This window comes from Cygnus atratus, chromosome 1 (assembly GCF_013377495.2).
Source record: "Cygnus atratus isolate AKBS03 ecotype Queensland, Australia chromosome 1, CAtr_DNAZoo_HiC_assembly, whole genome shotgun sequence".
In the NCBI taxonomy this organism is placed as follows: domain Eukaryota; kingdom Metazoa; phylum Chordata; class Aves; order Anseriformes; family Anatidae; genus Cygnus; species Cygnus atratus.
In genome coordinates this window covers 2,125,751-2,139,851 of record NC_066362.1, presented here as the reverse complement: position 1 = coordinate 2,139,851, position 14,101 = coordinate 2,125,751, and the positions used below count along the sequence as shown (strand labels likewise).

General features: G+C 41.3%; 1 protein-coding gene across 3 annotated transcripts in view; it reads left to right on the top strand.

The window, feature by feature from the left end:
- The window catches only part of EXOC4 (exocyst complex component 4), a 383,044-nt gene that overhangs the window by 184,395 nt on the left and 184,548 nt on the right, over positions 1–14,101 (top strand). The window contains exon 11 of one of the 3 annotated variants that reach the window (XM_035566625.2): positions 286–316. The exons of the other annotated variants lie outside the window; for them this stretch is intronic. Within the exon in view, the coding sequence (XP_035422518.1) occupies positions 286–301 (16 nt within the window). The 3' untranslated portion in view covers positions 302–316. Of the gene's footprint in view, positions 1–285; positions 317–14,101 lie in introns of those variants that run through there. 3 annotated transcript variants of the gene reach the window in all.

Here is a 14,101-nt window from a genome sequence, read left to right as displayed (position 1 = left end):
GATGATGGCATTTTGAATTGTGAAAGCACCGCTGATGCTAATGCAGTTGAACGTTGTTTGGATATTGGGTATTAAAGCCGCAAGGGTATCTATTTATTAGTATCAGCCACACTTCATTAAGATCAAGCAGCAATTAAAAGGGTTGTGGGATGGAAGAGAAAGCAAAGTGTTCATTGATTCGGAAGAAGCAGTCATTTCTTCATGAAACTGTATCCTTGTGAAGAAGGGCTCTAGAATGGCTAAATTGACTTGGCACCTGGCACCCTTTACCTCTCTCTCGACCAGGCAGTGTCTGTCATAGTGTTTCACTCTTTGCCAGATGGGAACAAGTACACCGTGTCAGCAATACTGTAATCCCTGCCTTCATAGAATCTTCGATTTCAAAGTGTGGACAGTAAGAAAGTGAAAATGAAGTGTTGATTTGCGTACCAAAAAAATCCAGCCAAACGACAACAACAAAAACCCTACTGATTTCACTCCAGTGATGATGTTTGAGGTGCAAAGACTGAAGTTTAACACTCAGTTGTGTGCAGTGCTCCAGGGCATTGCAAAGTTTGCCAATTCCCATTATATCAGACTGCTCAGAGGTTGGGAGTAGGGGGGACAGGCAATATACAGTTTGACAATTTAATTTAACAATTGAATGATTATGTTCGTTTAAACTGGTTGGTCCTTGTCGTTTACAGCAGTAGCTTTTCAACTGTTAACATTTTTGGAATTTAATTTTCTTTCGTCTGTATTAACAGTGAAAAAAGAGTGATGGCTCTTTTTAATAAATAAAATTAATGCTTTAGGGAATAGTCATGGAGAATAGTAATTTTCTTTTGCTGCTTGTTGATACCAGTGTTGCTCCTCACCAGCTGGTGGCAATCTGCTCTAAACTGCTGAAGGTCACATTTGAGACTCCACTGGTAACCTGTCCTTGGGAGGGATGTACACGATATACAGGATATATACGTACATGCAGGTACATATGTTTAAACAGTAGCGTCTTAGCTTTCCATACTTTAGAAATAATCATGTCAAGCTGCTATTTAATACAGGATATGTCAAGATGAAAGGTACTTTATGTAGAGTTTTAATCCTCTGTTTATTTTCAAAATGTTAAGAAGCAATGGCAAAGACCTTGGCAGCTCCCAGGGGGCATCTAAGTCCTTTTGGCCTTTGCGGACATCAACTGTTGCTGCAGTTGAGCAGTGTTCGTAGCTGCATACCTGTAATTGATACGAAGCTGTGCGTATAATTAAGAACATGTGTATGTCACTGATAATCCCTCTTATTAGTTAGTTTTACAGCTGTAATAGTAAACAGCTAATTTAATTTTAAAATATGCTGTAATATCTTACAGTGATATACTATAAAATTAATATTTGATACTGCAGAATGTGTTACTTTGGAAGCAAAAGGAGTGTGAGAATTTGATTAGTTTGTTAGTTACTTTTAGTATGTTGAGGGTATGTTAAATGATACCAGGATGGTTAAGAAAAATGTGTGGCGTTTTATCAGTCTAAGAGTAATATATTATTATTGAAGTAGGTGGAAAATGTCAAATACTCTTAGGGCGCAGATAATGGTAAATAATGAGAGCTGATGTTTTTAGCTTTTTGAAAGCGAGGGACTCGATTTTAGAGAAATCAATAAAACTGACTCTCAAGGTAGGAGATGGAACTTATAAAATAATACTGACTGACTAAAGTCTGTATTTCCCAATGAATAATATTCAGAGGAGAAGGGGTTAAGGAAAAAAAAGATTTAAATCCAAGATGCTCTTACGTACACAGGAAAACATCATTTGCACACTTTTAATGCCGGTGACCCCTTCAGAATATAACTATCCAGGTTTCATGCATAGTTTAAGTCTTGCATTCAGACACCCCTTATCTTCAAAAAGAGGGGGGAAATACCACTTAGCTCATCTAAATCTTGCTTCTGCAAGGTAGGCAGTATTCTCTCTTTACTGAGCAAGGCTACTGAGGCAGGGAGATCGTGCCTTCCTGCAAGGTCTGCAGTGAAACAAGGCAAATGGGGCTCAAATCAGGAGGTCTCGACTGCTGCTTCTCCTTATGGTACCAGTAGTCATCGTGCTGCTTAATATTCACGTCTTTATTTTGGAATCATTAATACTTGTCCTTGAATGTGACAGGTGCTTGATGCAACTTTTCATACACTCACTGTTTACTTCAGTTGACCTCAATCGCACGCAACAAAATCTTAAGGGAGCAATTTGACACCCACCTACTGAATTTTTTTTCTCCCCCTGGTTTAATGAGTGTTTAGAAGACATTTAGTTGACGAGTTCCTTGCTGTTGACATTTAGTACTTTATATCTGTCAACAGCAAGAATGAATGTTTCTTGCAGGCGAATCCTAACTCTTTTCCTTTTGACAAGCTCTCATAAAGTCTGCATCGCTGAATTATAAAGACACATTTCAGAAAAGCTTGTTGTTGTGACACTGCTAAGAAAAGGTTTAGTTCTGACTGAGGCCATTGCAAAAATGGGGCGCGTGCACGGGAAGGGGATGGGGAACAGCTTCATGTTTTGTGCTTTTTTTATTCCCCCAATGCCTTATGAGGACTGACAGTCCTACTGTGTGTGTCTGATTAAAGACGACAGTTTATAAAAACCTTAAGGTAAGGCTGTTCATTTTCGATGACAGAAAATAAAGCGATCCCCCCCACCTCCCACACAAACAAAAACTCTTACACGCCAAAAAAAAACCTCTTAATATGTGATGCATTGATTTTATATTGTCTGTCAGAGAATGTGCTTCAGCAGATCAGTCAAGTTTTGAGTTTTCAAACATGCTTCATCCATACAGGAAATCAACAGCCTGTCAGAAATTTCACATCTTTCCAGCTCCTCCTTTCTGTCGGATGAAATACAACCTGAAGCAACATAGAAATTTGACATTTGCAAGAACTTGCATTGAATAGCTGAGAGCAGCATTCATTCATTTCCATGATAGCTAATTACTTCTAACCAATATTATGTTCATCAAGCCAACAAAGTAGTTTCAGCTCATTTCTTAATAGAAACACTGGCTAGGTTAATTCTAGCAATTTAACTCATGTTTTCGTGGAGTAAGATTAAAGTTCCCTATATTGCTGAACAGTTATTTTCATTGTAGTATAAGTAGAGATTTAGTCATACAAGTTTTCAGTGACTTATTTATTCCATTTGAATACTGCATGACAAGACCTGAGTCATGTCCTGACAGCAAGTCTTGAAATACACCAGCAAACCTTGTGTAGATCTGCTTCTTCGTGCATTCCCAAAGAGATGATGAGCATCACTGGTGGATGTATGTTAACAAGTTGGCAAAAAAACGTCGATTGCATACTGGGTTGAGAATAGTGATGGGGTTTCCTCCAAGTAGAAGAGGTGATGTTGGACTGGAGAAAGGCTATTTTTGACTTTTTAAGCTTGTTGTAGTGTTACACCAAAATTTAAAATGAGGAAAAGCCAGCATGGTGCTATGAAGACATTGTTAATCTAACTGATGTTTTTACCAGCACACTTATGGTGAAATCAATGGTTATGAAATGTGGTTGTATAGACCAAACTAATCCATTATTACTGATCCTCTTCAATAACTTAACTAGCAATTACATACATAAGCTCTCTAGTATCTACAGCTTTCTTTGGTGTTAGCTAACCATTCCAATGCATTGTTCAGGTGAATCATTATTATCCTTAACTCTGCTGAGAGGTGGATGTTCGTGGTAGAACTTCCTTGTTCTTGAGTCTGCTTGTTATTTTTCTGTACTGTCCAAGAGTCTGTATCCAGCGCTTTCTTGTTACGGGTCCACAGATTTTTCTTTATGCAATGACCACTTAATTTTGTTACACCGTTGCAATATATGGTATAAATTTTTGGGGGAAAAACAGAAAAAATCAAAACAAAACAAAAACCGAATATTTAAACCCAAGGTGAAGCTACAAACAAGTTAGACGTTAATAATCTCCCTGTCGGGCAGCTTTGTTGCTGTTGAAATAAGCTTGAGCCAAGACAAAACCGTATAAAGTTTTATACTACCAAGGTTTTATGTGATCTTTGGCCTGGAAATAGCAATAGCAATGCTGTATTTCCTGTGCGATAAGTCAGCAAAAAGGGCTAAAAATGTTGAGAACCACAGACTAAGTTGAACCATGTCTTTCTACATCCTGGTGTAATGAGCCACCAGAGAAGGCAGAGTGACTCCATGTCCTTATGCAGTCAATTTATGTTACTGTTAGCGGCTGTGTAGCAGTTTCTCTCTGCTGGTGGGTTTTATTTTCCTGCACTGACTTTTTAAAAAACTTTACTTTTAGCTCTGGTGTCCATAATTCCCAAAGGGAATGCATAGGTCAGAGCCGATCTAGTTTTCCTGATGCTGACAGCTTTTGAGTTCTACTTTTGCTGTTTCCATAGATCATCATTTGATGCTGCAACTTCTGCTGCTTTTGTCCTAGCTCCTATGAACGCAATTCCTAGCTTTCCATTTGAGTTCCTGTTAACAGCTGAGGTTAGAAGTCCAATGTTCTCAGTTACAAACTGGCCTCTTCCAAGCACCAACTAGAAACCTGAAATCACTTCTTTAAGTATTGTATTTTTTGTAGGTGATAGTAGCTATGATGACTGGAAGTGTACTGGGTTTAAGTAGGAGGATTTGGGTTTTTGGGGGGTACTGCAGGGGTGGCCTTTTGGAGGAGACCAGGGGCTGCCCCATGTTGGTCATGGCCTGTTCCAGACAGCTCCAAAATGGCTCCCCCCCTCAGGACACAGCTGAGTCCATCAGCAAAGCTGGTGACACCTCTGTGACAGCGTAGTTAGGAAAGAGCAAAGTGCTTCACAGGCAGTGAGGAGTGAGGGAAAATTGTGAGAGAAACAGGCCTTGTGAATGCGTAGGTGAGAGGAGAAGGAGAGGGAGACAGTGCTCCAGGCACACAACAGAAGATCCCCCGCGGCCTGTCCTCTTGCAGCCCGTGGAGGACCAAAGGAAGGACCTTCCACAAGGAAGGAGACAGTTTTCTTTAAATTCATTTAGTGGTTCTTGTCCAATACCAGACCTAGCAGGTAGTCAGGGAATTCCTGTTGTATTTCTACACCATGTCACTGGACCAATAATTCTACATCAGAGCATTTCCTTACCCATGAGCAAAATAGGCAAAGCCTCTGAAAGGCGATCCTACTAGTATATTTTCCAGTGTATTTTACCTTACAGACTGTACAAAATGTGTATTTTTCTTTAAGAGAATTCAATATACATGAAATTCTTTGGCTTTTTTAAGCTCTGTTTTGATGTAAAATTTTGTCTATTAGCTCGCCTCTAGGAAAAGTTATTTTCTTCCTTTAATCCAGACCTCTCCAGCACGAACATACAGGCTGCGGCAGTGACTGCCTGATTTGCTGTTGGTGCTTTACCCAGGCAGACAAACGAATTGGTGCGGATTATTGTAGCGGGGACCCGTGAGGTGAGACATGTAAAATGCATAGCTTGCTTTCAAAAGAAGCTTAAGTCTTGTGTGAGTTCAAACTGGCTGTAAATTATAATCACCCAATGGCACCTTGTTAGCAGGACAGGTGCAAGAATATGATTAGAGATGGGGAGTAACCTTCCTTTGTTACAAGAAGGTCATCTTTTCAGATTGCAGCTGAGAGTGAAGGAAAGGAGCTGGTACAGTGGAAGCATGGACCAAGGATCACGTTTTTAGTTATTTATTTTTTAACTGGTTAAGTGTTAAACTGTTACACAGAATGTTCTGCAGAAGTTTGTAGGTGTTATATTCAAGAAATAGGAGATGAAATGTGATTGAAAGGGGTCTTACATGCACTGAAGTTTACAGGTTTTTTTCTTTCTGATGTTTTCCTTTTCTCCCCCAACCCCACCATGGAACTAGAAGCATAAGCGTTGTTTTTCTTAGAATCACAGAGTATCCTGAGTTGGAAGGGACCCACAAGGATCATTGAGTCAAACTCCCGGTTCCTCACAGGACCACCCAAAAATCAAACACTGCCTGTGAGCGTTGTCCAGCCTCTTGTCCCCCAGTCTGTACGTATCCAGGGCTGCCAATCCCAGGTGCAGAATCTGGCACTTGCTCTTGTTGAACTTCATGTGGTTGGTGGTTGTCCGGCCCTCTCATTTTTCAACATCTCTATGCAAAGGTGTGTCTGCCCTCAAACGAGTCTGCAGTTCCTCCCAAAAACTTTCTGTTCAGAAAAGCGTTTAGGAAAGTTGGAAGAGAAGATTGGATCCATTTATTTAATTTGAGGATCTTAAGTACAAAATGGCATAATCTTGGCGTACTTTAGGGATCCTGAGTTGTATGCTGAGATACATGTTCAGTGCTTTGGCTTCTCAGGCTGTATGAAACTGTTCAAACACAAGGTAAGGGTCCCCTATGCAGGAGTCAGGGCTTTTCTGGCAGCTCCTCTGGCACTGGGGAATGAACTTCCACAGGAACTGAAACTTGCTTTGATGTCACTAGTTTTCATTTCCAATGTAGTAAGTACATCTCTTACACTAAAAAAAAATAAAAAATAAAAAGCATGCAAAACAGCAGAAGAATTCACAAGGCATAGCTGGCCCAAAAAAAAAAAAAAAGGCACATTTTTTCTTTTTTCTTCCAAAAAAAGAAGCAAGTTCTAGGTTTGCAATCTGTTTATGGAAGTCATTCAGAAAATACATCAATGAGGGCTTTCCTTGAGCGTAGTAGAGGAAATCCAAGGATGAAAACCTAATGTGGTCTAAATCTGAGTTACAGTATGATAGTCCTGAAAGGTTTAGGAGAGCTAATGTAGTTATTTTCATAAAGCTTTATAAGTTTTTGATTGAAGTAGAGTAGAGTTATTTTGTGATTTAAAAAAAAAAAAAAAAAAAGTGATTTCTGTGTTTTGTGCTTGCCTTTATCAGTAAAGATACAAAACCCAGGATGACAGCTTTTGGGGTTCCATTTGCCCTACTGAGCTTTATATTTTTAGTTTTTAAATTAAATTTATTTCACATATATGACATGTTTAAGTATCTTCTGGGAAAAGCCTTTGGTAGTGAACTGGTGTTCTTATGTACAAAATAAAATTCTGTAATTTGGGGAAGTCCAGCAGTTATCCCAGCTAGAGCACAGAGGTGAATTTTGAACACCTCCAAGTACATTAACAGGGGAAAAAAAAAAAAGATTTTCAGAGTATTTAGTTTTCATCTATGATTTCAAGGAGTGCTGTGTGCTGCTGGGGCAGCAGGAGGAAAGTCCTTGCAGCACCGCAAGAGCTGCCTTGCAGGGAAGTCAGCTCATGGAAGAGCATGCTTTTCAGCCACTGAGTCATACACAAAATAAGCTTTTGGTGGAATGTTCCTTTGGGGTTTCATTTAAAATTCTGTAATTTTTAGCAATCTGCAGAACAGTCATAAATAAAATTTGCAGGGAAGAAGTGGGCCTTTATTTTAGTTATTTTGGGTCCCCGGCATCTTGAATACCAGATAGATTAGCAGTAATTGCACATTGCTTAATACCACTGCTAAGCACTTCTGTAGCCCCTTTCATCTGATAACTTGCAAGCTTTTTATAGACGTCAATTCATTAACACCTCAGCATGAAGTGTATTGCTCGGTACGTGGGAATCCTGGCTCTGTGACAGCCACGGATGAAGGCGTTGTGGATGAAGCGGTGAGTTAAACAGTCATAAATTCTGTGCGGGTTTGGAATAGGTGGAACGTAACTGCAAGTCGTAAATTCCCACTGTTATTAATCAAGGTCCAGACTTTTCCATTTTGTTGTAGCTTTGCCTCTGGACAAATGGGTTTTGCTCTGGAGGGTGTGACAGGTCTGTGACAGCTTAGTTCGGCTGGGAGAGTGGTTCTCTAGCCTGGCGCTGAAGGCTGTGCGGGCAGGGTATGTATACCATGGGTGATCTGGTCACCTTCTCCATTTGAGGACCACATCTGGTGAAAAAGTGGCTTGAATGCCTCGTGCAAGCTCTGAGCAGCTTTCTGCACATCTCTGTAGCCCCATCTTTCTCCCCTCTGTGTATTCCTTATTCAGACCCATCTTTGATTGTGCTCCCTTTTTCACTGCTATAATTACCGATTATTAAAACAGCTTTTTACCCATTTCTTTCTGTATTCCCCTTCCGACCACGTTTCAAACCACTTCATCCGTCTGTGCCTGACTTCCACGCCTGTAAAACAGGGATGTTCATCCTGCACTGGCGTGGTGGTGCAGGAGCAAAAGGTGAATCATCTCGGAGATGCTGAACAAACAGCATCATGAGGGACATTAAATAATACTGGTAGGCTGTGAGCAGACCTGTACGCTCCTTATAGCAGAGATAGGAACCTCTGTGTGAAATACAAGTGAAACCTTTGGATAACATTTATTAGATATTGGATTCTTCATTAAATTTTTAGTCTTTTAATATATTTACCACCTCTGTCAAGTGATTACGTATGAAATTTCCACTCTGATTCATAATTCCTGTGCAAGCAAACTCCTGTTTTTTTTGCCTTAAAGCAATGTGACCTGGTGGGAATGGGAGCAGGAAAAGGATGAAAAGGATGCCCTGGCTCTGGGGTGGGTTCCTTGGGCACATGAATGCACCCAAGATGAAATGCACAATAGCAATTTCTGCTCTTGTTTATCCACTGCTGAAGTGCCAGGGCTCTTGGGTGATTTGGTGACTTCGTTTCATTGGGTGGATTTATGTTATTTTATTTTTTTAAGAAGCTGTTGGAGCAAGCGTGCTGGATGTAACCATAAAGAAAAAAAGAAATAATGCTAAATGTTGAACTGAAGAAGTCAGCTGGGAAATGCAGGTCTGCTCCCCCCTCCCCTTACCTGTAATTTAAGTAAACAAGTTCTTTCACCTTTATGCTTCGGTTCTGACATTTTAAAACTGGAAGGAAGGAAAGAAGGGGAAACAAAGATGTGTTCATTTAATTAAAAAAAAATAAATGTATTTTGCCCTTGCTGGTAGGATGCTGGGGTCTGGTTTTGACCAAAGTAACAATACACAGTGCAAAGGCTGTTGCAATACATTTTCATCTGTTTAAACAGAGGTATAGCAGGTTTTCCTGAGCAGCAAACATCACCAAGGGCTTTTAGTCTTTTTATTTTATTTTTTTACTGTTGTTTTGTATTCCTGAAAGCCAATTTTTTATTTTGGCTTTGAAAACGAGAATATTCTTTCTCGAGATGTCCTGAAATCTGGAGCACCTGCTGGGAGCCTCTTAGCACAGGAGTGGTACCCCCTCCTGTACGGAGGCAGCAGAGCCAAGTGGAAATGCTCTCAGACCGTGGATCCGACACCGCTTAATCACCTCTGCCTCTGCTCCCTTATCTACGAGTCGGAGATAACGTTTATTCCGCGGGTCCATTGAGTAGTTTGTCATCTGTAGATGAATAGCCACATCAGGCAGCTAGCTGTGCTAGGTTGTGTGGGGTTTTATGGTCGGTTAAGTGATTCTGGGCTCAGGGACAGGGCATTAACAGGAGAGCACGAGGCTGGGTTTCTGCGGAGGTAGGCTCCATGAATCACAGCTTGTCCAAGCGTTATGGATGTTGATTTGAGTGTATGGACACCAGTAAATAGTTTTGTTCCTGGAGAACATCCAGGCAGTGACATATGAGTGGGAATTGAACTTTGGAAATGGACCTTCAGGTTCAGATGCTGCTCGTGTTAGAGGCAACTTGAGGTTTTGGGAGCCCAGTGGGACCGTTTGAGGTCATTGCCTTTGTTCTGTCTGTACCTTCAGGTTGATGAGTTTCTGATTATTTATATATATATATATATATGGAAATATTAAAATGTTACAAAATACCAGAAGCTAATGCCACCTCTTTTTGAGTCTTTGTTGTGACTTAAGAATCAATCCATGTAATAATAATTGAAACTAGTGGCCTAGTGGTACCAGGGATGCTAAATGCTGTGTTAATCATTTATTGGGGTAATCAAGTGGGGCTGTTTAACATCTCTGTTGGTGACATGGACAGTGGGATTGAGTGCACCCTCAGCAAGTTTGTCGATGACACCAAGGTGTGTGCGAAGGGATGGCATCCAGAGGGACCTGGGCAAGCCTGAGAGGTGGGCCTGTGCGAACCTCGTGGGGTTCAACAAGGCCAAGTGCAAGGTCCTGAACCTGGGTTGGGGCAATCCCAAGCACAAATCCAGGCTGGGTGGAGAATGGATGGAGAGCAGCCTTGAGGAGAAGGCCCTGGGGTGTTGGAGAATGATCAAAGGGCTGGAGCCCCTCTGCTGTGGGGCCAGGCTGAGGGAGCTGGGGGTGCTCAGCCTGGAGAAGAGAAGGCTCCAGGGAGAGCTCCCAGCGGGCTGCCAGGGCCTGAAGGGGCTGCAGGAGAGCTGGGGAGGGACTCTGTGTCGGGGGGTGTGGGGATAGGACAAGGGGGAATGGCTTTAAACTAAAAGAGGGGAGATTTAGATAAGCTCTAAGGAAGAAACTCTTCCCTCTGAGGGCGTTGAGGCCCTGGCCCAGGCTGCCCAGAGGAGCTGTGGCTGCCCCATCCCATGCAGTGCCCAAGGCCAGCCTGGGTGGGGCTGGTGGGAGGTGTCCCTGCCGTGGCAGGGGAGTGGAACTAAATCATCTTTAAGCCCCATCTAACCTAAACCATTATATCATTCCGTGATTTTATAATCTCTGAACGGAACTGCTCTTATTTACGTTTTCTAGGCAGTCCCAGTTGATTCATCATAGGAGAAAAAGGCTTCAGAGAAGACATAGACTAGCAGTGCTATGTATGCTGTAAAATTTAATGAATGGTCAGGTACTGGCTGAGGATCCTAGTGATTTTAATCATTTTTCTTGACCTTTTTTCAGCTAACTCATTTTTTCTGCAGCGTTTGTAAAGTTAAAAACAACCAAACGTTTACACTTCATAAGGTCAAATAATATTGCTGAATAAGTATAGATCCCTCAGAAACTGTTACTTGGATTTGGGATACCCAAGTTTATAATTTCTAGCACTGAGGCAGGTAGCTAGCTCAGTGGACTCAAGATGTTACATCGATGTAATTGTTTAGAATATAAAGGAAAATTTCAGACCTCCGAAGAGAGAAATAACACTAAATACAACAAGGAGGGAGAAAGATTGGGAAGTGTCAGATTTGCTTCTCTTCTAATAAGTCTCCAGGGCTTACGGAGGGCGGAAAAAAAGTCACCATTTGTCTGCATCTTGATGAAGATGAGTGACAGCCGTGGTCGGGTCTGGTTGATGGCCAGACAGCGGATAGATCACAGCGCAGAAATGCAAACTGCTACACGGAGAAGGAAAGCTTAAATTTTCTGAAATTTTATAATACTACAGGGAGGAAATAAAATCAGCCTCTTCTCCTTGATCCTTACAAATGATGGAGACTAGTTTTCAGGCTGAAGCCGTTCTTCATTTAGTTTTACAGGGGTGTGTAGTTTATCACTGCGATTCATTCCTCATTGTGAAAAGCATCCCTCTTGCTACACGCCGCATAATTGATGTTAATGGAAATGGGGTTTGCAATTCACTCAGAAAGTCAGACTGGGCTTGCACTACTTGCAAATCAGTAATCTGAACTGAAAGCAAATTGTTGTTTAAAAAAAGTAATAAAAGTTAATTAATTGCAAGGAATCTCTAGGTTGTTACTTGCTATTTTCTTAGCATCCCTATTTCTCTCCCTCTCCTTCGCCAGGCTCCCGAATCATTGTTCTGTCTCCATCCCCAATAGCATTCTTCCTAGTCCTCATGGCACGTTGAGTATTGGGGGGTATTTTCTGCTGCCAATTCACCAGGGTCAATCTTTCTTCTGTAGAAGAGGTGCCAAAATTGTCGCCTGTGTGATCTGCTGATAAAACAATTCATCCAACCTCTGCTCGGCTGCTTTTTTCCCCAAAGTCCCCTCTGCACCCTCCCCATCGCGTACCCAGGACTGAACACGGGTGCTGCTGTGCGGCTGCTTACACAGGCACGTGAAACACACGTTTTTCCTTGTATGATGGGAGGAGATCAGTCACATGCATCCCTCCAGAGCCTCCTAAAGAAGATGTTTGGCGTCTCCTCCGTATTAAAAAAATAAATAGAAGTTGTCAAGGACTGAGAACTATTGTTAGTGTAAGCAGAATGGGTACCTATTATCAGTTTTAGATACGCCCAGGCCAATAGTTAAATGTTTTTCTCTGGTTAGTTTGATGAAAGGCAGTAATAGATTTAATTGCTGGTTGTCATTTATAATGTAGTATATGCAGTATTTGAGTTATTCTGATAATGCGTTGTAATTACCTACCATCAAGCGTTTTTACAATGTTAAAAACATGATCTTTGAAGAAATGTAGCTAAGTTCTTTGAATTGAAGGCAATAGCTATTGAGAGTACAATATCATTTAAAAATGTCAATCACGTAAGTTAGGTAAACAAAATGAAGGGTGGTTGGCGGTTGTTGGTTTGTGTTTTTTTTTTCGTAAATTTTTCCAGTGCCCTTAAACCGTCCCAAAAGCTTGACAGAGTAAGCAACGTGCCTGGAGGGCTGATAAATAAAAGCTATTTCAGAGTTCCCTGCACACACACCCAGGCTGAAAAGTATTGTGTACCGCGCATAAAGCACTATCCAGGAAGCCTCTTTGTGTTCAAACCCAAAGGGATTGCTGTTCATTTTGCCTTTGCTACAGTACCAGCTAGGAGAGAAAAACTCTCTCAGGTAGGGCTGCCCCTAATTCTGCATGAGAAACGAGCGTCCTAAATGCTAGATGGGGCAAAGTTTTTAACAAGGCGGAGGTTTCAGTTTTCATTGACCTCATGTATGCACGCAAATGAGTCAAGAGATGCAAGCAGAACGTTGGTGGTTGAGCTACCAAATTTGTGTGCTCAGGTAGTTCGATCGTGTGCCTGGTCTGGCAAAGGATGAGGGAGGGAGGGAGAGAAAAAAATCTCAAGTCTCATGAATACAAGTGTGGCTCCCGGACCTTCACCTACTGCTATAATCTTGATGTAGAACACCCAAATTCCTGAAGTTGTTTAATCAGCAGAGTTGAATTTTGATGAAACGACGTGCTACAGCCCTATTACCACTGCAGAAATTAATTATAATTCACAGCAATGCCGTCCGCTTGTGAGGATTAACACTGGTGAGCTTCAACCTTTACACAGTCTTCCCATTCTACACTTTGCAAAGCAGGCTGTAAGGTGGAAGCATCCCCGTGTGGACAAGTTAAACTCTTCAGATACCAAATTTATTTGTGTAACAAAGCATCGCATGGAAGATGAATTAAAACACCACATACATATTACACATTTTTAGTCTAGATCGTTGATTAATAGATGTAAATCGACTAAAAAATGAGCTTTTTTTATTTTTTCCACAGGGAAGCAAATGGTAAATTTATGGTTTCGTGATGGGTTTCATACTGCAAACCCAGACTTTCCCCTAGCCTATGGCATTTGAGAAGTGATTGTTCCTCTAATTTAACATATGTTGCCAGAAAAAAAGATGAAAAGGCCAATGGTGTGAAAAGATGAAAAGACCAACAGAGATGTTTTTCTTCATCCAAAGTGAACGTGAAATAAAATCTTTCTTATGGTTCTTTTAAATTCCTGAAGCTCAGGTAGATCTTATCAGAGACATGCCCATGTTTTAGGGGCAGTTTAAAATATGTTATTTTCCTCTCCTTTTCCTATGAAATCAAACCGGGATAACTGGGGCTGATGGTGGATTTTTACAGAGCTTTGTAGACATAAATCCCTCTCTGGATCCCTGCGTTGGGTGGCAAGTCCCAGCAGCTCAACACCAAAACGAGTCAAGTTGTCAGAAGTCATTACTGGTTGTCACTTCATAGACTTCAAACTGGAGTTCCCCCTTTGGAATTTCAGTGGAAAGATTTTGTTGTTCTTCTTCTTTAAGCGGGACAATCAGACGTTGTGCATAAACAGCTGGGATTTAACCCGTTCATAGCTTTTTTGGCTATGGTTGCAAAGAGATGGTAAGTTTAGGGGGTTGAGGTTTGGTTCCATGCTCAGCCAGGATCTTTGCAAATTTAGTAAGTCTTTTTCATTCAAGTCCACAAGGATTGATTTTGAAGCTTGATTTCAGCAGAGATACAGGCCTCTTGGATGTGGATAGAGGAGCTTCGCTGAAAACTGTTGGTT